The following is a 27240-nucleotide window of genomic DNA, read 5'->3' on the forward strand; positions in this document are numbered from 1 at the left end:
TCCTCTCAGAGAATGGTTTAATCATCTCGAGGAGGAGTCACGACAGTCGTAAAACGAGCTGGCTTTTTCAGCGGATATCGTTCGCATTATTACGTGGAAATTGCCTGTCCATCCGCTCGGCGACTCATCTAATTTAGTTAACTTCTCTTTAAAAACTAATTTTTCAAATAAAAAAATTCGCCAAGTTTCCAGACTTTGGGGTCTAGCCAGAGACGCCAAAATTAGTCGTTTTAATGAGTTTTTGATTGTCACTCGTGACTTCAGACTTGTCGATTTATTTAATTAAACAGTCAATAATCTATTTGTTGAGGAAGCAACTTATATTATTACCACGGAGAAAATCAAATAAAATCTCTTAAAATTCGTCAGCAGATCTTGCCTTAATCTCCAAAAAACTCCTGGAAAGAAGAATATTTTGTATTTTGGATCTCCTGGAAGAAGCGTATTCCGGAATCACTGTTTTGAAGTTTAGGAAACTAGGAGAGAAATGAGAAACAATTCGGTCAGCAATCCAAAAACTAAACCTTAGACAAAGTACAATCTGAACATCTGAACATTTTATACAACTATTTTTATTAAAATGACACATTGTTAAAAATTAAGATCTCGGTAGAAATTCATATTGGGATAGTTCTGGAATGTCTGATCAGGAGTTTGGAAATGCATTGAAGGAGGAAACAGCATTTGATTTGTTGGCTCCCTCAACATACTTTCTGGATAATATTCGTTTCCATAGTGTTGATAATCTGTTATAAATAATGAAAACAAACTATTTCCAGGTGTGTTATTCTGGAGGATTTGTGGCCTTTGATTAAACTGATGTTGGTAGATTCCAACTTCTGTGTTATCAGGAGGTTGATTAAGGGGTAGGAGGCTCGAGTTGCTCGGGTTGTTTTTCCGTTCCTTGGACCTTCTGTTTTGAAACCAGACCTAACACTAGAGACCTCCATCCTGACTTGGATGACGCGAATTGTTAGTCCAGTCAATTTACTCATTTCTTCCAATATATGACGTGATGGCTTTCTTTCACTTTCGTACAATTCTGTAAGTAGCCCAATTTGGTGTGGTTTGATCGATGTCCTTCGTCCTCGTTGTTTGGATTTTTGAAGGTTTTTATTGGCTTCATGATTGGCCTGAACTTCCTCACTAATGGATCTAGGCTCTTCAGGACTCCCATTCGCTTCCGAACAAGAATTAGGGGACTTTGAGATGCCTTCCGATTCCCCAGTGTTTTCAGTTTTTACTAAAAATAACTCGATTACCAAACATGTATTTTTGTGAAAATAGTCCATGCAGTAAAGTGTGGATTTATCAGCATAGGAGAATGAGTCCCCAGTTTTGAGTCTTTTGTTACAACACCGACACTTGAGGCATTCAACATGATACATATGTGACATGATGATATACACAAACGTATTTAGTTCAATTTGGACGTTACACAACGGACAAATCCCATAGAGCCTACAAACTAAGATTTTAATAAAACATTGCATAGTCGTTAAAACAGTAAATCCCGTTCCTCACATAACAAACATTTGTGAGTACTTGAGAACACTTAGAGCACTGGAGACAGTTAGTGTGAAAACATGAGTCCATAACACGCAAATGTGGGTGTTTTGTATTAATTACTTCTTGACATTTGGTACATTTCAGTTGACCATCCATGCGGGGAGAACAACTAAAAACAGTAATGATAACTGCGCTAATTATTTAATGAAATATCAGAGCGGAGTCTACGCTGAAAGTCGCCCTTTGATACGGTTTTAAGCGACGCCGCAGGGGAGTGCAGTCAGATTAAAAAATACAATAAAATATATTTGAGATTAATAAAAACAAGTCATTTCCGACTACTAGTGCGAAGCATCCAATTTACTTTTAAGTACCACTCAATACCAGGCTAAAACCAAAGTATATATCTAACCACTGAAAATACAGTTTCCAACAGGCGTTTTCCAATCGGGGTGTTTGAGAGTAAATAGTACCAAGTGGGTTAATCACTTAAGTTAAATTTTCAAAATCATGGCATTTACAAAAGTCAATTTTATAATTATATAAGTCATTATATGCTCGAATTGAGTTGGAAGTTTAGTAAATTGATTTTTTGAGTTTTTGACTAAAATCACTTCTTTTAGAGAATAAATGAAAATTTAATAATTGACTAATAATATAATCAATAAGCATCTGCAAGAATTTTTTTAACAAAATAATTGTAATTTATTAGAAGTTAACAAAGCCATCCATCTGCAATAATTCTTGTACATAAAAATGGAATTGATTATAATCAAGGAAATAATTGTAGTATTTCCAGACAATTATGTACGTGAACTATAATTTAGAGACAGTTATAAAATAACTCGATTTTTGGCACGTAAGTAGTTTACTAAATTTATATTTCAGAAATCGATTATTGTACTAATTATGCCATAGAAATATCATTTTTCGAATGATATTCCTTAAAAATATTTTGAGTCAAATCAATTATTTGCACTTCTCATATAAACCAGATTCTCAAAAATGTATGTACCTGTCAGTTCTAACCCATTTTACCCGTTAAAGGAAATTTGCCATATTAGTTCTTATTCTTTTTAATGCAACCAGCGAGAGTGTTATCCGATGCGTCGATAGTAGGATAGTACAGTCTAACACCGGGGTGGAGCACCAAAGTGCCCCAGAAAGCGGGGGTGCCTTTCCAAACAGGGGTCTGGTTTAACTATTGAATTATAGTTCATTTAATGAAGCTATGAGTAACATCAATTGTGCCATATCTAACGTAATCGTGAATAAGGCTCTATTTGTATTTCGTTTATCAGAAAAAGCTTTCAACTCATGAGTCTCTATGTCACCGCAGGCAAGAAAACAACATGTTTAAGTTCAATCACAGCCTTTTCTATCGGTAGCTGCACGGAGAGATGAAGGAGGATACCTAGCAAAAGGCCGAAATGCTTGACACATGGTGGAGTATTTCTTCAAAGGTGTGTCTTTTCAGTTCGGTGGATCCGATTTATATTGTCTCTGACATCCTCAAGAAATTCGATGCGGGAGTGACGCGTTTTTCTGACTGGAAGACACCTGAGGTCAATAAGGTGTATAATTTCTTTATAAAAAATTGTAAGCCAATCCATGATTGGATGTGTCGAGCAATCGAACAGTTTACATTTGACTCTGGCTCGATTCCAGAGTGTTTGTGTAATGGAGACATACTTACCGCCAAAAAGTCGAAAGATTTGAAATAAATTTTCGTGGAACATGAAAGTCAATAAAGAACAGATACTTAAAAAAATTAGTTATGCAAATGAAAATAAGTTTGAACGTTTATGAGCCACGTGGAAGAATTAAGCTTTAATTTGCATTCTTTATCTTGCAGCTTTAGAATTTGTCAGATTTTTTAGCGTTTTGCCAAATCCGTGACAACCAAAAGCTCAAAAAGTCTTTATTTTTTAGTTTCGTGGACGGATTGATTGTAGACTCTCACTATTTCAAGTTTTTTAGCACCCAAAATTTCCATCTGATGCAGTTATAGATAGATTCATTGTTTTAACAATTGAGTAATTCTGTTGAGCCGTAAATGGTAACTGTCAATAAACTATGTAATTTTTCACGTCCAAAGAGATTAAGATTGTGCTGAGCCTAATTTAAATAAACAAATACTCCACTTCAATGAATTTTAACCAATTTTGAAGAAACGCGACGTTACGCGATTTTTCTTAATACAGTTAAATCCTGGGATAAAGATATTAGATAATTCAATTTTGTCAATATTTTTTTCGCCATGTCTTTGATAAATGTATTCAAAATAAAATAGGAATCTCCCCCCAAACGACGAAAAGCATTGAAAGTTAATTCGTAAAGTTTTTCACTTGATTTATTTCATTAGAAGCTGATTCAACTTTATCTATTTGAATTTATCTATTAATTTTTGTTTCAATAGAAATCTGTTTTCAGTCGATTCTCCTCCTCTTCGAGCCCGAGCAAATGTCTTCGACGGGTACATTTATCCATTTTACAGAACAGGCCACTTTTGTTCTCGAGTCTGATTTAATTGCATACTTTGCCGCTGTAGGAAGGAGTTTATACTCCGGGCACATGCTTTCCAATGTTCTCTTGATCACGATTGACTGGATATAAGCTCGCGTAGATTAATGAACTTGTAAGAAGTTCTGGAAATGCTTATAGAATTTGGATGTTATTCCATCACCTGCCAACAGGTCGTATTTATGTAATTTCTCAACTTCCACATGTTTCAAAGATTGTTAAAAAGTAATCCCAACTTTGATCAGCGTAATCATGTTCCGATGATGTAATAATATTAAAATAAATTAGTAATGTGCCCGATACTGGGGTTTTGATAATTTGCAATTATTGATGGAAAACGTACTAAAATTATCCAAAAAGTAAGGGTCCCCAAGGCAAAGGTTTATTTGGCAGTCGTATCGTATAAGAGTCGGAATCATTTAAAGCGAATTTCCTGCATATTTTCCGATTTATGGCATTTTTTCATATTTAAAGAATCATCAAGTTGGCCATATACCCAATAAATTCTTTTTTCGAAAGTTTAAAGAATTGGGAGAAGATTCCAGCATGATAATCTTTTTTAAAAATATTGTATTAATAAGTTTTATGCAATAAAAAATTATGTACAACAAATATTTTTTAAAGTCTTAGAAAGTTTTCAAGCATTAATGCGGAGTGCGAAAAACATTCGTGGATTTGGTGCTAGTACTTTTCAACACGTTTTACTATTGATATAAATATTTTTATAACAATTTATGTGATTTAAAAGAATTAACATAATACTTATTTTTGTTTTATCAATGTTTAAACAAAAATTAATAAATTTAATACAGGTTCAGTCGAGCTTGGTTGTTGTATTGCTCGAACTATCAAATTTAATTTATCCACAAGATATATACAATTCACATATATGAACAACAAAACTAAAAGATCTTCCATAAGTCCTCTAAATATCCCGACTTCCCCTCAGAAACGACAACCTCTTACAAATTCTCTTTCAATACTATTAAACGAGATAATCCCAGCAATCATCAAACACACCCACTCCAAACCCTTCCGATCTCCAATAGATCCTATTCTTGTCCCAGTTTTATTCACAAATGTTTATTTTTAAGGATTACACAAAAGTGATCTCCCAACCAATGGACCTCTCCACTATCTCCAAGAGACTGTCCAAAGGCTGGTATTCCTCGGCCTCGGAATGCATCTCGGACTTTAAACTGATGATCTCGAATTGTCAAAAGTTCAACCACCCCTCTGACGTAATTCCATCCCCCACATTTCAGATTATATCCAAGCTAGGCCGCTCGATAGATGTCCATTTTGAGGAATTGGTCGAGGGACTGCCCAGGTCTGAACACGTGGTTGGGGACAAACCCCCTCAGCAATCCGAGAATATCAAGCGAGGGAGCAATCGGTGTAGAGAAGTCGTCAAAATGCTGTTGGACAATAAGAATAATGTTTATTGGTGGTGAGGGAGTCCTAGGCGGTGACGAAGCACTTTATGGAGCCTGTGGATCTCAACAAATACCCGGACTTTCCTTCCTTGATCAGCATTCCTATGGATCTTGGCAAAATTCGACAGACTGCCATGAATGGGGGATACTCGGCAGTTTCAGATTTGGTGCAAGATATGAGACTTCTTCTAACCAACTGCTATGTATACAACATTCCTGGTTCTGATTTGTATGAAGATGGGGTCCGTCTGCAGGCTGAGTTATCAATTTGATTTTTAGAAATGTTTTGAGAAAGTTCTGAGCAATTTGGGACTCGATAATTTAGGCAAGTTCAAAAGTATGGAGAACAAGTTGATTACCCTCACAAACAAGCTGGATGTGATTGCATCCCAAGTGTCTTCCCTGAGTAAGTCTGCCAAGCCTACTGCAATTCCTCCCTCCCCGAAGAAAAGGAAACGAACTGTCGTCAAGTTAGTGACAACCAATTTTATAATCATAGGAAGGTTCTGCCCACAATCGAGAAGCGACAGAACAAGAAATATTCCTCGTCAGACCGACGAATTCTGTTGAATAAACTGAACAAATTTATACCACGTGATAATCCATGTGTTATTTGTTAGGACGGGAAATTGACCGAATGAAAATGCTGGGTTTGTTTGGAGATGTGGTGGACGGTCAGCCACTGAACATTGACACCCTGGACGAGCACAGATTAAAACTGATTGAGAAGCAAGTGGATGAGTTCATTAATCACCACAAACAGGGTGGACAGTTTGAATAACCTTTAGTATCTCCTCCTGTCAAGAAACGATCATTTTTACCAGCTACTGGTAAGGAAGACGACCTAGAAAGCCTATTCCGCCCGGAAAATCTGCCCGCCCCGGTGTGGCCCAAAATGGTCATTTCCCCACCGACAGAACACAAGCCGGGAAATGTCGCCAAGAAGCAGTCCAAGAATATTCCTCCTCCAAAGTGGGAGTGAGTGGGTGACGTTGGCAGGGAGGAGTCTCTCCTAGACTCGATATTGAATCCCTCTCCAAACGAGGTCCCCATGCCAGGTGTGATCACAGCCGAACAGCGATTGGATTGGGACAGGCGTAAGCTCGCTGATAGGCAGAAAAGGAATAGTCATAATGTGAGATAACCAAGTTTATTGATAGGAAATGTATGGAGTTAATTTGATGGAGCAATACGACCTTTTTTTATTGATGGAAGAAGAACTTGTTGACTATACTATTGTGTGACAATATTTCTGTATAAATACTTTTTTACCAATCAACTCTGTTTTTCTATTGATACTGATTATTTCTATAAAAATTAGATTTATCTAAACCCAATTAATATTGGCATAGATTAGAATCTCTCTTGGTAGCCCCTTTTTTGATGCTAAGAATTTGTCCAATTTGACGACAGTAACTAATCCTTGGCATATTTTCTCATTTGATTCCTCTTCAATAGTTGCTTCCTATCACCTTGTTCAGATTTTTCTAAAAATTCTATTAGATCTTATTTTCCAGTATATCCATAATGCTTGAAGAATTTGGCAGTTTAGCGAAGCTCTGGGTTCGAATCTCACTGCTATCATTCCGGCTGAAGGTTCCATGCATTACATGCACCCAGGATTGACGAGTGACGCCGTCATCAGTGATTTCACTGCGGAACCGGATGTCTACATCAGCCACAGCACGAGAGAAAAATAGATGCGGGGGGACAGCTCGTTTGGATTCGTTCGTTTGGATTAGTTAGTTCCTAATAACATGTTCTCTCTTTCTATCTTGATCTTATGTGGCTGGCCAGTGCGAGATTTCACATTAAGTTGCGATCTTGCGGACGTGCCTCTATTATTTATTATTATCCATAATCAACAAATTCATTATAAGATATTGGATTATTTTTGTAGTTATTAGATTCACTGTTGAGTGTGATTGTTTCACATTTTATCTATTAAGCATGACGGAAACATTTTTAAGTGATCGTAGGAGTTACTTTATTTCAAGCAAATAATTTTAAAGGTGATTGTATTAATTGGATCATGACAATTTTTTCTGCCTCAACTTTTCTCCTTAGAAAGACAACTATATTTTTCTTTTTTTTTATTTTCTCGAATGTCTTCCATTATATTAATTCAGTGGGAATACGGCGACGATGACAATCTATGCTTTGTGACAAGAACCAGTGGGTTTTCTTTTTTATTCATTCATATTCATTTTAAGCAAAACTCTCACTCCCCATTTCAAGTATTGCTAATTCAAAGTACAGTCAACCCTCCTTAATCCGAAAAATTCAAATCGACTTTCCCTTCAAATTATGAAGGAATCTAAAATTTATATGATTTTTAGATAAATGATCAAATTATTAATCTGTTTATAAACACAATTATTTATTGAAAAAACAATTTGAATTGCATCAAATAAAGTGGTTGGGCTAATATCGTAACTCTCATCCACCTGGCCATCTCCAGCATTAAGTATGATATCTTCAACAGTGTATTCTTCTTGAAACAGTGTAATGATTTCATCGTCATCAATGACTTTTTGTGCTTGAACCATATCTTCGTGAATCATAATTTGGTCTAGCTCATTATTATGCATCATGCATTTAAACAAATAACTGGTCATCCAAGCTTTCGAATTTGCATAATAATGAGAGTATTTCCAACATTGAATCCTTTGAAACATCTTGGTTTATTGCTGTATCCAACAACAAAAGGTGTCATTTTAATTGATCCACTTATATTAGAACATAAAGCAACAGTTATTTAAACTTTAGATTGTTTTACGCCCTTCCTTCGGCTTAATGAAATCGTTCTTGTAATTTTCTCCATTATCTTCGATGTAGAACAGATTTGGCTTATAGGCCTATTAGCTCGAGGCTTCTTCTTTAAGTTTCTTAGGTTTTCGAACCATTCGAACTTCGGTTTTTTCCCATGACTTTGGAACAAATCCTCTCTAGAGGCTGGAATTAAGAAGTTATGAACAGTCCTAAGAAATCATTTCCTTGGCATGAAAAATAATTTGGTTTTTCCGATGTCCAGAGGTCAAAACCAACTTGATCAGATAGAATCCGCAGGATTTTTCCATCTCGATTTTCTTTTTGACAGCCAAAAGATAGGCATTTAGAGTTTAGATCTCCAGGCAATTAGTGCAAATTGGCTGCATTTGAAGAAATCAGCAATTGAGTTTTTGTTTTCAGCTAGTTTCTTAGAGTACATTCCCTCAATCAGAATCCACACTTGTCCACATAATAACTCGAGAGACACAAATTCACAGATGGTTTCATTTTCTGTTCTCAAGTTTCTGATCTTCAACCCATTCATTTAGTTGATGGCCGTACAACCCCACCATCTCCCCACGGGACACCATATAAAGTATAGCCATGTTTTAATTTTGACTCGTATACTACTAAGATATCCGGCCGATGGAAAGCCACGAGCCATATTGATCTGGCGTTCACGAGGATGACCACAAGAGAGACTGTCTTCCCCCAGCAAGAACAGAAGTAATCGAGTTCAATATATTACCAAGTAACTAAGAAATGGTTAATTTGTTAAAGAACCCTCGTGACTAAATTTATTCACATATCCACAACAAGTTAGACTGACAGTTGAGCCTAGGAAATTTCCCCTGAATAATCAGACCGAATCATTTGGTCCTCATCTTTTATTTTTTTAAAATTCCCAATAATTAACCTATGTACTAATTAAGAAAATATTAGTTTATATTAAGAAAAGTCTCAAAGGTATGTTTGCTACGAACGACCCACTCCCGCTGGGCTTTGGGACTATTTAAGACTTGAACAAATCTGTCGGCCAGTAGAAAACCCCTGCCCAGCCATTTTGCTGAATTCCCTGAAGAAGATTTTATCATTGATTGTGCAGGAATGTATCAAGGACAGAGTGAACAATTTTGTATCACAGCGGATTTAGAAAAGGACGTTCAACCGTTGACGTTCTGTGGGATCACCGATGGTAAAAAATTATCAGAACAATTAATTTTACAGACAAATAATGGGAAAAATTTGAGAAAAAATGTGTGGAAACGATGTGTAATTACTTAAAAATCATACACATAACTGGATGCCGTAGAGCACCGTGATTCATGGTCAGGTAGAAAGGAAGGTTATTTGTAAATTTATCCTTAGATTCAATCAATCGTTAAAAAGTGGAGCGAAGTACTGAAGGCACTCTTTGGAGAATTAAAAAAAGGATTGATAATCTTTTGAGGGCAAAATTAAAGTCGATATTGCTGAATCTTCTAATTGGTTATCGCATGGAAATAACTCTCCCAGGACCGAAGGGGTTCTGTGTCTAATACAGGACCATAAGCATTGTGAGTCACTGTTACTCAGCCACAAAACAGTTGATTACTTAGCGACAAAGTGTGGTCGAAGTATGGGATTAAGAAATCCAGAAAGTTGAAAACTAATTATGTTCAGTCAGTGGCTGCGAATAACTCCGACATTAAATACGGATACGAAGAGGAGGAGAGTCTACAGAGAGCAGATGCATTAATTAGACATTAATAATTACTTGTTAAAAAAGTGAATTGTTAATTAGTCAAATTGCGTAATCACCTCCCTATATGTGCTCAATAGCTTTCATTAAGCTTTCAACAGTTCTTCTCCTGCCATGGCTCTAACAGTTTATAGTGCCTTGATCTTCAGCTACCAAAGAAGCATAGCACTATCCCTGACAATTCCCTAGGAGACTCCTCCTATGAGAGGCCGATGTTTCAATTGGTTTCAGGTAATCTTCTTAATAATGTTGGCTAAATTAGGCTGCCTTAAAAGGACTATAAATCACAGCCGTTTTAAACCTCTTCTAAGCCAGGGATAAAATTTGGGAACACACCTTGAAGTTCAAATATTTGTGTAGTCAAAATGCTGAATTGTAATTGAGTAATCAAGCATCAATTTGGAACTAAACCCTTTGAATGGTCATAGGTAATTTTTTAATTTTAGTGAATTTTACGTATTTTGTATTGAATAATTTTAAAACAATTTTATTGATAAAATTTAAATAAAATATTGTTAATATTTATTTTGTTTCATCATGACTTCGCTTCAGCAATTAAAGAATTATTCTGTGGTGGTGGCCGACACTGGGGATTTTAATTGTTTTGTCTATATCTAAAGACAATTTTAGCCATCGAAAAGTTCACTCCAAGGGATGCCACAACAAACCCTTCTTTAATCCTGCAGGCCGCCAAACTATACCCAGAATTGATAGACGAAGCAGTGAACTATGGACTCTGCAACTCACCGTTTTTCGAATACTGAACTAATATTAGCCTCCTCGAAGAACAAATTGAATATGCAGTGGATAGATTGGTCGTACTGTTTGGAACAAAAATCCTGAAAGTGATTCCGGGAGTCGTTTCAACGGAGATAGACGCCAGGCAATGCCTCATGTTCACCTTCCAGACTCTCATTCAATAAAACTGCCCAGGTTCAGAAGGCAATCCGTCTGATTCGACTCTACGAAGAACTGGGGGTTGGAAAGGACAGAATACTCATTAAAATTGCAGCTTCCTGGGAAGGAATAGAAGCCGCTAAGTGCATTTCTACCAATCGTTACTTTTCAGGATTCTGGAGACCGAACACAATATCCGCTGCAACCTGACGCTTATTTTTTCATTTTATCAGGTTTTTAAACTTTTCTATTTTTGTTAGGCCTTGGCGTGTGCCCAGGCGCAAGTGACTTTGATTTCTCCATTTGTTGGCCGTATTTATGACTGGTGGAAAAAGGAGACGGGAATTGAGTACGGTCCTGGAGATGATCCTGGTTGACTAATTTGGGGATGTGTTAATAGGTGTATTCTCTGTCACTCGAATTTACAATTATTTTAAAAAATATGGTTATAAAACGAGTATTATGGGCGCTTCGTTCAGAAATATTGGACAAATTAAGGCACTGGCTGGTTGTGACTTGCTCACCATTTCGTATATAAAAATCTTATTTCTTAGTCCAAACTTGCTTGGACAACTCGATTCCTCGAATGAGTCAGTTGAGGCAGTCTTGACTGTCGAAAATGGTGTGATTTTAGATTCTGATTATTAGCAATGGCTTCGGATGAGATACAAGTGTTTGTCGATGAGGCGGAATTTCGTTTCAGACTTAATGAAGACCAAATGGCAAATGAAAAGTTGTCGGAGGGCATCAGGAAGTTTGTTGCTGACTCTGAAAGTTTAAAGAAATTATTGAGAGAGAAAATAATCAGTCGTTAGTGAAAATAATTGTGAAACTAATCCATTGTTTGGTATTTAATCTTGATTTTTTGTTTATTATATTTACAAGTGATTTATTCCGTCATACGAATAGATCACAATTTTGAATAATTTAAAATACACTTTTTAATAATTTTGAGAATGATTTAAAACAAATCATTAATCTGGGTTGTAAATTATCAGAAAATAGCAGGATCTGGAAAACCTAGAATATTAAATAATAAAGATTTTAATAACAGTGTTTATTCTGTTTATCCTTCAAATCTTTTTAAAAGAAAAATCTTTCAATTAGTATACGTCAGCGGTTCTCAACCTTTTTTAGACTGGGGACCACTTTTGTACTATAAAATTTTGTGGGGACCACCTTAAATAAAATAAACATTTTTTGGTATTAGCGCACAATTTTTGGCCTCGTCAGGGCCAGGTTTAGACATTTTCGAATATTTATTATAAAAATAACATGAACATTATGAAAATAACAGAAAATTTAATAGTAATTTAGTGAGATTTCTGATCTTGTTTGCTCAGAATAATTTTACTTATATCAGGCTCTATGTTCGACAAAGCTACTCGCATATCATCTTGTACCCGTAGTCTATTTCTATATTTTGTTTTTAGAAAAGTCAGACACGACATCGCCATTTCACAGTGATAAGTAGTGGGGAATGCAAGTATTGATTCCAATGCAGTTTTACTCAAAATGGGGAATTCTTTCGCCATCTGACACATAACAATAAAAAGTAATTATTGTCGTAAGTTATAATGTCTAGGCCCGTTCTAAGTGTCCGGAGTGATAAATCGGATTTATCACTCCAAATCATCTAAATTCTTTGTTTAAGATCTGAAATTCTTAATGATTACTTTTGTTAATTCAATAATTTTTTAAATTATTAAAATTTGAAAAAAGTAACTCAGTTAACAAGAACGCGGAAATTAAATAAAGAAATTTTCATCAACCAGGTGATTGAGCGTCATAGTAACGAACATCAACTTCAGCTTGCTTTAGGTGATCTTATCTAGAAATTCTAAATGTAAGAAAAAGGTGGATGTCAATTTTAAAAGTTTAATAGAATTTCTCATTGATATTCAGGAAATAAATCTGATTTGAAAACCATGTTGGTTCTGTAAAAAAGTATTGTCAAGTATTCAATCAATTCTAATTATTCTTCAAGTATTATTTCAAGTGAACCTCAATTATTCTTTAAGAAATTAGTCTGGGCATGTTTTAGATGTGTAAAAAGCTTATTCGATAGTTACGTATTTAAGAATCTTATCACATCCCGTTGTGAAAACTTTCTGTCATTGATCTTGATCATTCATTCTTTATCCTCTATAACTATCCTTTGATGCAAAAAATCATTTATATTTTCCCGCCTTTCTTTCTTCGGCATTGGAAAACTACTGAATCATCTGACGGTATTGGATTCCATGTTGGGAAGCAAACATATTCCCGATTTGTAAAATTTTTCACGTTTGCACGCGAACTTTACATAATTTGTACTCTTCCTGACTCATTGTCATCATCACTTGGTCGACTATCTCGATTTCCGTTTTTCATAAGAACGTAGAGATATCCCTTTTAGAAAAACGCTTGACATCACCTTCCAACTAAAAATTACTTTCAAACATAGCCAACTTCATCATCACTGTTATTTTATAGCCGCCATCTTTCTAATTATTACATCATCTCCCAAAAAACGTGTCCCCGGAGCAATCACCCCGTCTTCGTCCAACTTTTCATAAACGGCGTGTCTCATTCCGATTACTTCATTTCTATTTGGTCTTTTGAAACACCCTTCCCCATATGGAGGACGTCGTGTTTCCTGGTCACGATAACAACGATAAAATACTGCTCTGAGTCATTTACAAGACCAATAACCTAAATAGCCCCTGACCAATCTCGACTGATCCATTATTATGGAATCTTCTGATTGTAGCCTGTGTAGACATCTATAGTCACGATTGTGTTAATTCCTGTAATTCACCAAAATTGACTAACCAGTCAGAAGTTCTCTAAACTTTAGAAACTCGGTGGCTCTAATCGTTGTGAGTAATTTTTGTGGATAATAAAGATAGAATGCTAACGAATCCATCCTGACGTGAAAGTTGGTGACGTACACTCCCATAGTCTGCTTCCCCATGGCAGCCTGGTTAGTGTTTCTAGAAGGCTAAAAGGGTAATGGAAAATGTAAAACACCTGGTTATGATCGGGAAAGGAAATGAGGAAGGCACACACTCCCAATGTCATGGACAGGTTTATTTCGCAATGAGTGTAAGACGAACAGTGAAGAGGATACTTCGGATAAATCGTCAGGATGCATTGCAATCGTTGTCATCTGTTTTTCAATCGAGTCAATGTAGTCCAAAACTCCACCAGATACTAAATCCTTCTATCTGATGCTAGAAACAAAACAATCAACCCAAGTGAGTCGTATTGGCGCTTGAATCCCTCGAAATAGCGATTTTTTAGTAATAATTAATAGTTCTCCACAATAAGAAGCGGACGAAATGCACGACCGGCGTCACACGATATTTTGATCTCCCTGTCTTCAATGCCCTGTAATGTGGAAACCTACAATTCAACATGACTCCATACCTCCGAGACCACCACGTCTCCAGTCTGACGTCTCAATTTTTCGAGAATCACCATTAGTCGTTCAGGATCACGGTGAATACCCACCAAACACCTATTTACAAACACCTTTGTAGTGCTGAGGCTCAGTCAGAATTAACAGATCTTCCAACTATCGTCGGTGATAATATCTCCTCTAAATTCTCCATCCGCCATTCTTTCAAAAACTCCAAGATTGGATAAGGCTGAGACCCCATTAAGATATAAGCCATGAGAGCCAAGTTCTTGATCAACTGCGGTTTCCTCGGGTGTCTTTGCCGGACACAGGTACTCCCATTGTCTGTTGTGGCGTTGACGAGGACGGGCCAGTTTTCAACCACGGCCGATAGGGGAATTGAGACGTCGCAAATGTGAGAGAGTCGACATATATGTTAGTCTATTCAATACCTAAAAAAACTCAAAATATCCATTAAAACTGAGAAACACCAGCACGGGCCATGTGGGCTTTTTTGATCACCCCATTTACCAGTCGCAAATGAATAACGGAGTCCGTCGGTGATTATTCTCGTTTTATGGGAGTTTGCCAGTGATTAACTCGTAAAGGACTATTCCATATGCATACATGTCAGAAGAAAAAACGGTCCACTTTTTTCTCGCAAACGGATGATTTCCGGAGCCTAAACATGTCTCATAAAACATGCCATCCAAAAAACTAATCCAAAAAGTTTTGGTTTTTTGAAGAACTTGTATCAACAATTGTCTGAACACGTCTGCATAATCATTTTCAACAAAACTGTTAGATTTAAGATCACAATGAATGATTTGTTTAGAATGCAGATAAGCCATTCGTGGCGTTATGGGGTCCACCATGTCAGTTGGAAAATTCCAATCGGATATGGCAACGCTCAGGAGGCACTTAATGCCTACCGAAAAAGGACTTCTAGCTCTCAGACCCTGGGACATCGTCGTTTTAGGCCGATCATGCGGGCAGGATTGAACCTTTCAGAAGGATCTCCCTCGTTTGGATCGGCGATCACGGGAATAACTATAATTAACTGGCTTTGCCCGTGTTTGGTCTTTAATAAATAAATAAATAATAAATAATGCAGATAAGCCATTCCTTCTGCGAGTTGACGAGCAATGTAAAGAATAGTAAACGGTTCGAAAATAAGTTCTTCAACGTGAAGACTTTTATAAAGAGAAGACCTTTCACACCACTCAGTCACAATCGCCATGTACGGGTCTGTAATACATCTCATGAAGAGCAGACTATGCTCATGCCCCAATCTTCTAAAAAACGTCTTGTACTGCAAAACAGCGATCTCGTTTCGAAAAGAAGCCAAATGCTCGTTTGAAGGATTAGTTGCGTGGATTATCTTTACCGCTGCCTTTCCAAATAATCACATTTGTAGACAGTCCAAAACGACCCCTTCCCCACACACTCCCCGAACTGTAGACTTTTTGAATCAATCTCCCAATCAATCACTTTGATGTCAGACTAGGAGATACAGGCATGAACACATGGGAAATTTTTTAATTCGATAATTGCGGCGATTTCTCACTGGGAACTAGACAAGTAGTCCTACAGCTACCTTTTCTTAAAAAGATGATTCTTTATGATACAGGAGAATTACTTTTTCCAGATCATTGTGACAAATCCGGTAGTTATTATGTCTTTGAAAAAAGAAAGCAAAACTATCCAATCTTTTTTTGAACATTTTCAAAAAAAGTTTTTCATAGCACCAGCATCGTTTATTAAACATCCGATATTAGTTGGTTGATCGAGGGACCTGCTAAAGAGGGATTCTAAATAATTTTTTAAAAAAGTTAAACTAATCAGAGGCCATCAAATCGTCAGGTTTTGTTTTTCAGAAAACAATTTAAAACTTCGTCTTCAGCAGCGAGAAAATCATGAATTTTTATCATCGATACAAACTTATGATGTACTTTGTCTTTTGGAAGCTTATTGTAGACAGTTAATAACCGGGTTCTTAACTTTTACAGTAATTATCCCAAGGAAATGTTTTTCAAAATCTAATTCAGACCAAACTGTTTGTTTTTGGAAAAAAACTGGGGGGAATTGTAATATAATCGATTGATAATCAATATGTTGTACCGAGCGAGGGATGACACGAATTTTTTAGAAAAGCATGTAAAAACCTGCTTCCGCTCAAATTTGTTCCCAAGGTCTTACCAATACAATTCTAATAAATTCGCTTGATACATTGAAAATATTGTAATCCATTAACGATTTTTTAATTAATTTGAAGAGATTTATTAAACAAAACAGTCAAAAACAGAATCTGAAATACATGGACTACCATTTTGTCCAAAAAGGAATAGTTTTGTGTTTGAGAAGTGTTATATTTTACAAAGAATCTTGCATTATCCGTTTGGAAACATGTATCACTATTCAGACAGTCTGATGGAAGTAAAATTAAAGAGTTTTGTCAATTTAAAAAAGAATAGAAACTGAATTCGGATGGTCACTGAAAAACTGTGAGAAAGCCGGGGTCTCATTAAGAAACTCTTGATCGATAAGAACTATCGATATACGTATTAACCGCTTTTTGACTGGACCCAAATATACTTATTAAGAGTCTCATTAAGAGCCATAAATAAATTTCACGATTTGAAAATAATTAATTTAGTTGTAAAATAAATTAAATTTATTTATTTGTAATTTAAAATACATTTTGTATCTTTAGTTGAACCACTAAATTTGCAGTAGAAATGGTTCACCACAAATTTAAACGTATTTACCGCTTTTTGACTGGACCCAAACTGATTCACGTGTACAAAAAACCCGACTCGGTAATGAAATTCCTGATCTATTCCACAGGAAGATTACCACATGAATAAATTAGAACACATTTCGTCAGTATACACGAATATTGTTTGTTTTATATATAACCATGGCAGATCTCATTTGTTAATAAAATAGTATTATACTCTGCAGTCCCACTTGTCCTCCTTGGTTCTGATAAGCTAATGATACTTTATGTATACATAACTTTATTCCTGATCAAAAGAGTCCTCAGTTTGACAAATTGTTAATAAATTGTTGTGCCGATTTTTTAGTGCTGGGTCGATTCTACAATCCTGTGTATATGGCATTCTTTGACAAATATTGCCAAGTACTCGACCAAAAGTGCTCAAAAGTAAAATCCAATTTTAATGAAAAGAACGTTTTGAAAGCATTTGACTACGATTTCCGATTCTGGCCTGTGGATTATGCTGCCCAATGTTCTGATTCTGCCATACTCAAACAGCTGCAGTCGGATTCTCTGGTCGATCATATTTTCGATCTTAAATATATCCTTACGTGGTTATTAATGCTCTTTGTGGGACGTCCTTTGGTCTATCCGGGGTCCACACATTTCACTAAGGACTATTTCGAGCCCATGTTGAACGACGGACGGTCATCGCTTGTAGAACTTGTACATTTTGACTTGATTACCAAAGTATGGGGGACGAAGAGCCAAAGTCAAGACCCTCACAGGCGCAGAAATCGACACAATGTTCTTGGACCGTCGGGACTGCCACGCTGGGCAGTTTCTTGTCATTTGCAGTGAGGGAAACTGCTCGTTTTACGAGTGTGGGTCAAATCAGAGCATAATATCACTGGGACATTCAGTCCTGGCCTGGAACCATCCGGGATTTGGGGCAAGTTCGGTATTTGGTTCAACTAGACGTACTTTAAGAGTCTTCCGTATGTCTATGAGGAGAATAACGCCGTTTATGCTGTCATTCTGTACGCCATTGAGGAATTGGGATTCAATACAAACAAGATCATTTTGTATGGGTGGTCTATTGGGGGTTATTCGGCCGCATTTGGAGCTGCCCTCTTCCCCTCAGTGGATTCAGTGGTTGATTTTGTTCGACTTTAATCAGATTGTCGATGGGACTTTCCATTCCATTATTCCCGTTGCTAAAAATTCGATGGCAGATTTTTTCCGTAATGAGTACTCTCAGAATTTAGATTTTATGGTTGAGGCTGTCATGAAAGCTCATTTTGACCTGGACGTTGCTAAGCTTCTCAAAAGGTCGTGTGGTTTTGATCATTTCATGCAGATATAGTGGCCCTCTTCTTATCCTCAGACGAACTAACGACGAAATAGTCTCCCTTGTGTATAATAAGATTATTAAGTTTATAGCACAAATGATGTATCTACTAATTGTGGAAATTGCCTTGCTATGTCTGTTCTACAACACAGGTTTTGGAACTATATTTAGATTTGTAAGATTTCCAGCTCTTTTTACTGAGGAAGTGATGGAGGAATGCAAAATTTGCATCGCTGTTCCAGCCGAGGCTAGAGGTTAGTTTTTAATTAATATTCTGTATAGTTAAGCGCTACTCAGGTCACAAAATAAATGAACTGGAATCCCAAAATGTGTTGAATAAATATTTGGGGGAGACTGCGTGCTGTGAATCTGCCTTGTTTGGTCGGCTGTGTTATTCATATTGTAGGAACTGATTTAAATGACGGCGAGAGATTGAAATTTGCTTTATTTTTGGTCGATAAAACGCTATGCGATGTTGTGGAAAGACACTCAGTGCCTCTTCCGTTAGAGTTCTTTGAAAGGCCGTGGAGACCTTATGGCTCGGAGTGCTTTGCTGGTTGTCACTACCATTATGTCGGATAATTCTGGTTTCAAGGAATTTCGTTTTATTATTCCATATTTGATATCGGGGTTGGATGGATTAGTTGCGTTTTATACTCTGCTCGTTCGTGACTTTATTTGTGGAGATCCATGTCGCCATCTTCAAAAGAAGCGCTTGTCGACGAAATCACTGATCTAACAGGCAATAGAAACGAGTGATTCAGGAAACAAGCATATTTTTTGATCTTCGTATCTTTGCCCTGTAGGAGACGTGTTCAGAAATCACTACTGGAAATTGTAGGAAAGTAAGCGCGTAGGTGTTTACGTATGTGGCGCCTATTCAACCGATTGTCGGTCATCCCGGCATGGTCAATAATCAAATTGTTCTGTTAGTTGTTTTAAATTTTTAATTATTTGACTGATAAAGACAAAATTATATTAATTTTAGTTTTATTTATCAGGTGAGATGAATTTTAAAAGAAGATATTAAAAACCTTCGAAAACTAATTTTATTTCAATTTGCAGAATATTAAAAAACTTTGAAAACTAAAATCTTTATAAATATTATTTTTATTTATTTTTATTTCAAATTTGGAAATGTATTAAAAAATTAACTATAACACCTTATACTATTTTCTAACAGGTTCAATGTTCATTGTGATTAACCCAAATTCTGGTAATAAAAAATCTTTAAAACGGTTTGAAAAAGTGATAGCTCCAATTTTAAAGAATAAAAACATCCCATACAATACATTTATTACAGGTATACCTTAATGCATCAATATTATAGAATCAAGTCATCAAATAAAAAAATATTTTGAAAAAGAATTCGATTTTTCTTTATTAAACGTGATTGTCTTTGTCTCTGGGGATGGAACTATGTTCCAGGTAAATAAAAAGTGCTTATTTATTTGGTAATTCATTCATTATTGGGTCGGGAGGACTTTAACTTATCAAAAAGCATTCGTTTCATCATTTTTCCTGGAGGAACCAACAACGGGTTGTATAAGAGCTTCTCAGTTCAAAAAAAGTGAACAAAGTTGTATTTAATTTAAGTTGTTCTCGAATGACTGAATATATACATAGCTCTATATCTTCATACAAGTCGAATATACCCCAGGATGTAAATGCAGTGTTTGTTAAGCTGACTCGATGTGAGAAAACCGTCCGATCTCATATAATAATCTCATTCGGAATACTCCCAGACATTGATTTTAAATCTGGAAATCCGCGAGCACTGACAACACGTTTGATGGCGACAAAACTAATCATATCCAGTAATACTCCATAAATCATACAGATCCTTACAATAATGACAAATATACAATTTTTTACAAACCAAAGTATTCAAAAAAGCCCCTCAAACCATTTTTTCAAAAATTGATTGTTACCGAACATTACACACTATATCCAGAGATTTCAGAACCGTTAACTGGTGAACGATATAAAACATTTTAGAAGCAAGAGAGAAGTTTGGTGGGGATATTCCAAATGAATGGGAAGTCATCGAAGGAAAATTTGCTTCAGTTACTGTTTCTGCACATCCATTTGTCGGGGAAACTTTGTGTCTATTTCCTGGGTTCAGTTCTTTCTCTGGAAATCCTTATTTAGTTTATTACTACTTTTTATTTAATTTAGTTTTTGTTAAAGCCTGGTTCATTCCGGAATAAATTCAAGTTCATGATGCATGCCCTAAATCCCGATATTGAATCTTTAAATGACATTCAGGTTATAGAAATCGAATCTTTTGGAATTTTCCCTCCAGAAAGGCTAAAATCTATGTCAGTTGATGGCGAACCTTTTGATTCTCAGCCTATTTGGGGTGATTCGTGCTCTATCAAAATGTACGTATAAGCGTATTTATTCCTTTCTTTTTCATAAAAACATTTAACTTTTATTCATTAATACTAAATTGTAAAATTCCAGACAACACATTAACATTGCATTTCAAGTTAAGTCTGACAATAGCCCAATTAAACATAGATCAGTAAAGTTCAATATAAGCATTATAATTATCGATGAATTAAATTTATACTTTAAAGCGAACTGTAAAAAATCATTACTTTTATAAAAAAGGATTCCCCAAACAATTTAAGGCGGACGGACTCCGAATGGGATGTCACAGGCTTCCTAGTCTTCTTCAGCCGCACGCCAATAAAAAGAATTTGAAAAGAAGAGATGCAACTCATTTCGGATTAATTAGAATAAATAGTTATTTGTTCTCTTTCTTTTGTTACAAATAAATGTGTGGCTGGCACAAACGGGACCTTAGTCAACATAACGTTCTTTAGTATATATCGATCTTTTAAAAGTGCTGTAAATAATCAAGAATTGAAATTTAAATAAAGACGGCACTGTTTGCCTTTCACGAAGAAAATTGTGGTCAGAGAGCTTTTTTTTAATGTTCCGGTATTCCTCACCCGAAAGAGCATTAATAAATTTCAAAGCTGAAAAAATCCTAAAAATATGCTTTGATGACGTGGACTTGTTGCAAATTACCTTTAAGGCTTGGTGGAATTAGACTAGGTTTGCCACTTAAATAGGTCTTTCTGCTTTTCTCTCCCCACGTGCATGCTCTCAGACATTCTGCTATTAACGAGACTATTTCGGCTGCGTTATAAGCTGCTGGATTCCCGATAGGACTGGAACCTGTTTGGCTTGACCTTGGAGACGGTCAACGCCCAGATGAAGTCACTGTTTTTCCGTTGAGTAATGCGAAATTTTTTGTGTAATAGGTCCATCGACACCTTTTTGAAGACGAATATAGTTGCCTTTGTAATCAGTCCAGGTTCAGCCGCTAAGAACGCCAAAAAATATAAAAATCTCAAAATATTCCGATCTGTCGGACAACATCATCTTTTCTCCAATTTCCGTAGAAACTTCCGGACCAATGAATAATAAACCGTTTGAACTCGTTGGAAAGATTGGGAAACTGATCCCAAAAAGACGAAGAGAGCCTCTAGAGAATAAATGTTTGTTTCGAAAAATCTACATAGCGATTCTGATAGCAACATTTTCTCTATCGTTAATTTAAAGTAATTTTGAAAAAAGAAATAGTTGATGGGCAATTATCTAAAGATCGTTAATTTAAAATGGTGACAAATTATATTTCATTTCTGTTAATTAAATATTAGTTCTCTTCTAAATTGATCTAATATTTGTTTTATTATTTTATAAAAGTAATAGGTAAAATTTAATTTGATCATTTTACTCCTCATTAATTCTAGTATAAAATGTATAATAGTTTCCGTATTTTATGGTTAATATTCTGATTATTCGAAATTAAGATGAAGAGGTCCAGCGAAATTGAAATTAAAAAAACTGAATCAACGTTTGACGAAATTTCTTTATATTCGCAAAGCAAATTCGACGATAGCTCAACTGATTCAACACCTGATACAATAAAAATGAATAGAAGAAAGACAGAATTTAATTTAAATTATGTAAGGTCTACTGACGAGGAATCGGACTTAGTGAACGAATACAAAAAAGAATTGATTCTCATGATGCCGTACGTTGAATCAATTTGTATTATTTATATATTTACATGAAAGCAAAAAGAGCCAAGGAAATAGACTTGTAGACATTTCTTATAAAAAGTCAACAAAATGTGACAATAAAATTCTTGAACTATCTTTAAATTCTACTGAAGAAAGGATTGCCTGTATACTTGAGGTATTTATAAAATGTATTATGTTAGAATTCAATCTGCATTACACATGATTTGAACACGTTCAGTTGTAGACAGAACAGAATAGAACTAAACAATCCTAATTGTTGTTCTATTGGACCATCTGGAAAAAATATACTTATTTCGTTGATAATTTTTATAATTTTTTAAGAGGGTTTGATTCAATCTGTAAAATTTGGACTCATGATATTGAAAATTTCAAAGATGTCAGGTGCTCTTCGAGAAGACTAACAAAAAGCCGTTTTTTTTATTCCAGCAATCTGGTCAAATTTAATGTTTGATTTAGTATAACAGATTCTTTCTGGAGATTTTGAAGGAAATTGTGCTGTGACAGACATAGAAAATGAAGTAACTTTGGCCAGCTACTCAGGCCATATTGGTCGAGTAAATTTTCTTGAACTTACATCTAATTCAGGATCCACTTTTTTATCAGCTGTTAGCGTTGCTTTAATTACTAATAGGACAAAACTGATACACTCTTATGCGATATTAGAGGTAAAGAAATTGTTAGAACATTTCCTAACATTGAAAATATAACAAATCTGGCTTGGTGTCCAAATGAAGGCTACTTTTTGATGTGCTCATTAGACGGATCGGTAAATATTTTACTGAAAAATTTATTTTTAGAGTCGACTTATTGATATACGTTCATTGTGTATAATTGTTCTTTTTAAATGTAAATCGGTAATTAGCAGAGTCTGTTCGGCCTGTTTTTCATTTAGTGGTTCAAAAATATTGTTATTAATTGGTAGGAGCGTTTCTCATTTCTGGACATTTGGATGGATCGATTAATATTTGGGATGTTTTAACTGGAAATCGCATATCGTGGATATTAGGGCATTCAGATGCTGTAACGGGAATTAAATATTTAGAAAATGGATCTTCCATTTGCTCTGGAGGATTTGATGGCATGATAAAAGTATTATAAATAGTCTCTTTTTTCTAGATCTGGAAGTAATAGTGTCAATTCATTTACACTATATTTTAAATGTTCTTGTTACAATTTAATTTTTTAAATAGTAATTATTAATCCGTTTTCAAGTGATTTAACTATCGTTTGTAAATAAAGACAAATTTAACAGCCTTTAAATTCCGAGCCTCAAAAAATGGCATGTAGCTAACCTACCATTAACGTTATAAAATATGTCAAATTAAAAAAATGATAGGTGTTTTTTGACTTATTTGCCTCACTTGGGACGCAACCTGCTGCGACACCTTTTCTGCTTCTCACTTAACTTCGTGTGCCCTGGAGGCCAAATCTGCAGCTAAGAAGGCTGAAGATTTAAAGCTTTTAAAATATTCTGCCCTCTCGGAGAAGTTTTCCGTGGTGCCGATCGCGGCGGAGACGTCGGGTGCTCTCGGTCCAAAAACTGAAAAGTTCCTTCGCAAGCTCGGAGCCAAAATCTCAATGCGCACCCATGATCCTCGGGAGGCGAACTGGCTAATGCAACGGCTCTCGATTGCCATTATCCGGGGAAACAGTTTGGCAATCCGCCAGGCTACATATCCACCATAAACATAATTCTATCTTTTCACTCGAATATATATTCCACATTTTGCCTCACTGTATTTATTGCAATGCCAATATCTGCTAAGTAATATATGTAATATTTAAATTTTTCACTGGATGCGCTCAAAAAATAGTACATTTATCATTTCATGAATTATCTACATTCTTTTTACCCGACAAGAAATTAAAATCAATTAAATGCACTGGCCGAGGATCGAAAGATTCTCAAGTACGGCCACCTCTCGAATTGCTTTGGAGTCTTCGGGGATCTTCGGCCCCAGGACGCTCCGCTTTTTCGCTCCCTCGGTTGACGGATATCAAGAGTAATTCCAGTTTGACAAACTATTTTACCTGCAGCCGGTATGTTCCTAGACAACGAATCAGTCCGCATTGGAATTTGTTTACAGCTTTGCATGGAGATTTGCCAGCCGCACCATTGTAGATGTGGAAAATTCATCGACAGGAGTGGTTTATACCCTCTCTCTTGTCGTCTCAGTGCCGGGAAGATTTTCAGGCACGCCTCCTTAAATGATGTTGTGAAGCACGCGCTTAACGCCGCTGGATTCTCCTCAATATTAGAACCGGTTGGACTGGACCGTGGGGACAGAAAACTCCCGTTCAGGGAGGGAATGGCACTCGTGAGAAATGTTATCTGCGTAGACTCATTTTCCTCATTATCGCTGGTTGACTCCGCTTCTCGTCCTGGATCTGCATCTGCCCTTGTCGAATCTATGAAAACTGCAAAATATGGCTCGTTGACCGATATCTGCTGCTTCATTCCTCTGGCTTTGAGACGAGTGGGATAATTGGACCCAAAGCGCTCAAACTCCTCTCAGAGATTGGTTTAATCATCTCGAGGAGGAGTCACGACAGTCGTGAAACGAGCTGGCTTTTTCAGCGAATATCGTTCCCGATATTACGTGGAAATTGCCTGTCCATCCGCTCGGAGTTAACTTCTCTTTTTTGTACCTGCATCAAGAAATCTAAAACTGAGATCGTTCCAGAGATAGAAATAAATGATCAATAAACAATTTTCGACCCTTTCAGATAGAAGGATGTAGTCGTTTTCCTTTGCATATTTTACAAAATAGTACACTTAACAGATGACGTCACAAAAATTAGAAAGTTAACTGATAAAAAATAACATGTCAAGAATGCAACAAGGCCGAGAATAGAACCATGACCGCTGTAATCAATTTTAATCATTGTCTAAAAATGGAATAATCAATTATTTCAGAGAAAACATTAACTAATTAGTGTCAATCATCTTTTTAAGGCGTTTTAAAGTGCCTTTTCTTTACTATTGTTTTACTATCTTTAACATTGACAAAATTTTTAGACAATTTTGTTACAATAGTGGCTGTATCTCCGTAAGAATGATCAAACGTTAAACTTTTCATTAGGTAAATCAGCAACAATATGGCTTGAACCGTCATGCTGTTTCAATGGCGCATCAAACGTAATAACTTGCACTCATTTACGACTTGACGACTGATGTTTCGCTTGATTACGAAAAATCTCCTTCTGCAAAGTGCATCCAGAATATTATGCGCACAATTTGTTTCGTGGATTTCTTGAGCAATAATTTTCATTTCTTCTGTGCTTGTTAAAGCAAGATGTGAAGTTGATAAGTATTTTTTAGATATAACTTTCTGTCAATAAGATAGAAATTTACAGCTTTCTTTTTAGTCGGAACTTTCGGAATATCAACGTCTGGCCTTCAATGATGGATTTCAGTCTGGTATGGGCCATTAGGCTAACGTAATTATTTTCACTGGAATTATTATTTTATGACGACTTATGACGGCTGTCAGTGTTATGAAACCTGTAATAGTTTCACCCTCGACTCGGTTTCGCTCTCGTTTTCGATCTCGACTCGCGACATAATATGACAATAAATAATAGAAATTGAAAAAACTATTTTTTTTACATTTCCGAGGAAAATATCACAAGGTGAGACACCTTTGTTAATGTACTATTATAATTTATGGCTAAATAAATTTTCTTTATAAAAGAGACTAAAACCGAATAATAATTCTGAAAAGAAGATTTCATAGGTATCATTCTGGTTTTTGAGATAAACAAAAATTACACACATTTCAATACAATTCGATAATAATTTTTGACGTTGCTGGTTTTTATTTTTACAATTTAAAATTTGTTTGATATTATTAAAATATTTTTTGTATTTTTAACAAAAAATTTGCTCAAATTACCAGTTATCAAATAAAACAACATTCCAAGAACGCACAATGATTAATCATTTAGGTTAGTACATTAATTTTTTATTTTTAGTCTTTATTCTCTTTTTTGGAACAAAAGTTTAATCTATTAATAAATTGTTTATAGCAAATTCTACAAAATAATTCAGAACAAATAAAAACCGCACTACATCCTAATTTGTGGACTGTTAAAAATTCCAAAAATTATATTTGCATGCTTCTCGAAGCTGAAATTAAAGTCGACTCACAAAATGTACATATTTTCAACATTTTGTACAGGAGATCGCTATATTCCGTAAAAATGAAACATCAACAGCAGGAAGTATCTGCAACCAATTGGACAATGAGCAAATTCTGAATCTCAACTCTTTGAGTGGAAAAAACTTAACTTTTTTTGCTCATTTGCTTCCTGGGAACATATACGAAGTTCAGAAAATTAGATTTTGCAATCAAAGTTTGATTTTTAGTTAATTTTGCATAGAAAATTGTGACGAGAACGGTAATATAACATTGTTTAAAACGGAAAAAAAAATTATTACGCGTGTAAATCTCTGAAGTTGGTAAATATATCGTCGGCTGTGCATGTTGAAATAAAAAATTTAAAAATTGAGTTTTTTCACAATGATAAGTCTGAACATTTTAGCATAATTGGTTCTTTATTTCGATATGATAATTTTTTATTAGGAAATCATTGTGATTCAGATTTAAGAAAGAATACTAGGATTCCAATTATTTTGGGATCTATAATAATTGTTATGCTGACGGTCGCATTTGTGACTTTTCTGTTGATAAGAAGAAAACAGAGTTCTACTTATAACTTGTTTTAACTTTCTATATCAATTTTATTCTTATCGCTGTGGTTTTGCAATATCAATTTTTTTATTTTCGTTGATTTTTAAGAAATATCAGCCACAACAATTAGGATTGTTTAGTTCTATTCTGTTCTG

The 27240-nt window shown here is 35.5% G+C and overlaps 2 protein-coding genes, 1 long non-coding RNA gene and 1 pseudogene across 3 annotated transcripts; 2 read left to right on the forward strand and 2 right to left on the reverse strand.

Moving 5' to 3' along the window:
• Positions 1-380: 380 nt before the first annotated feature.
• LOC115232077 (LIM/homeobox protein Lhx1-like) lies at positions 381-1397 on the reverse strand. Its single transcript, XM_029801949.1, has 2 exons — positions 771-1397; positions 381-476 (listed from the first exon to the last, which is right to left on the reverse strand). Exons 1-2 carry the CDS (start codon positions 1395-1397, stop codon positions 381-383), a joined length of 723 nt encoding a protein of 240 aa, XP_029657809.1.
• Positions 1398-11428: 10031 nt separating this feature from the next.
• Positions 11429-14831, reverse strand: LOC115232079 (annotated as a pseudogene).
• A 1040-nt stretch (positions 14832-15871) lies between these two features.
• On the forward strand, positions 15872-18155 carry LOC115232080 (phosphatidylserine lipase ABHD16A-like). Its single transcript, XM_029801950.1, has 4 exons — positions 15872-15926; positions 17347-17555; positions 17731-17931; positions 17970-18155. Exons 1-4 carry the CDS (start codon positions 15872-15874, stop codon positions 18153-18155), a joined length of 651 nt encoding a protein of 216 aa, XP_029657810.1.
• An 8710-nt stretch (positions 18156-26865) lies between these two features.
• Positions 26866-27144, forward strand: LOC115232071. The gene is made up of 2 exons (XR_003883578.1): positions 26866-26944; positions 26978-27144. It is a non-coding gene; the product is annotated as an uncharacterized LOC115232071 (long non-coding RNA).
• Positions 27145-27240: the final 96 nt, after the last annotated feature.

Source organism: Octopus sinensis, unplaced genomic scaffold, assembly GCF_006345805.1.
Source record: "Octopus sinensis unplaced genomic scaffold, ASM634580v1 Contig19269, whole genome shotgun sequence".
Lineage (NCBI taxonomy): Eukaryota > Metazoa > Mollusca > Cephalopoda > Octopoda > Octopodidae > Octopus > Octopus sinensis.

Coding starts and splice junctions, on each gene's coding strand:
- LOC115232077 (XM_029801949.1), bottom strand. CDS start 1,397: ATGTCACATATGTATCATGTTGAATGCCTCAAGTGTCGGTGTTGTAAC. Junction 477..770: donor GAATAACACACCTGGAAATA/GTTTGTTTTCAT, acceptor TTTCTCTCCTAG/TTTCCTAAACTTCAAAACAG.
- LOC115232080 (XM_029801950.1), top strand. CDS start 15,872: ATGATTCTTTATGATACAGGAGAATTACTTTTTCCAGATCATTGTGAC. Junction 15,927..17,346: donor AGATCATTGTGACAAATCCG/GTAGTTATTATG, acceptor CCGATTTTTTAG/TGCTGGGTCGATTCTACAAT. Junction 17,556..17,730: donor AGCTGCAGTCGGATTCTCTG/GTCGATCATATT, acceptor TGATTACCAAAG/TATGGGGGACGAAGAGCCAA.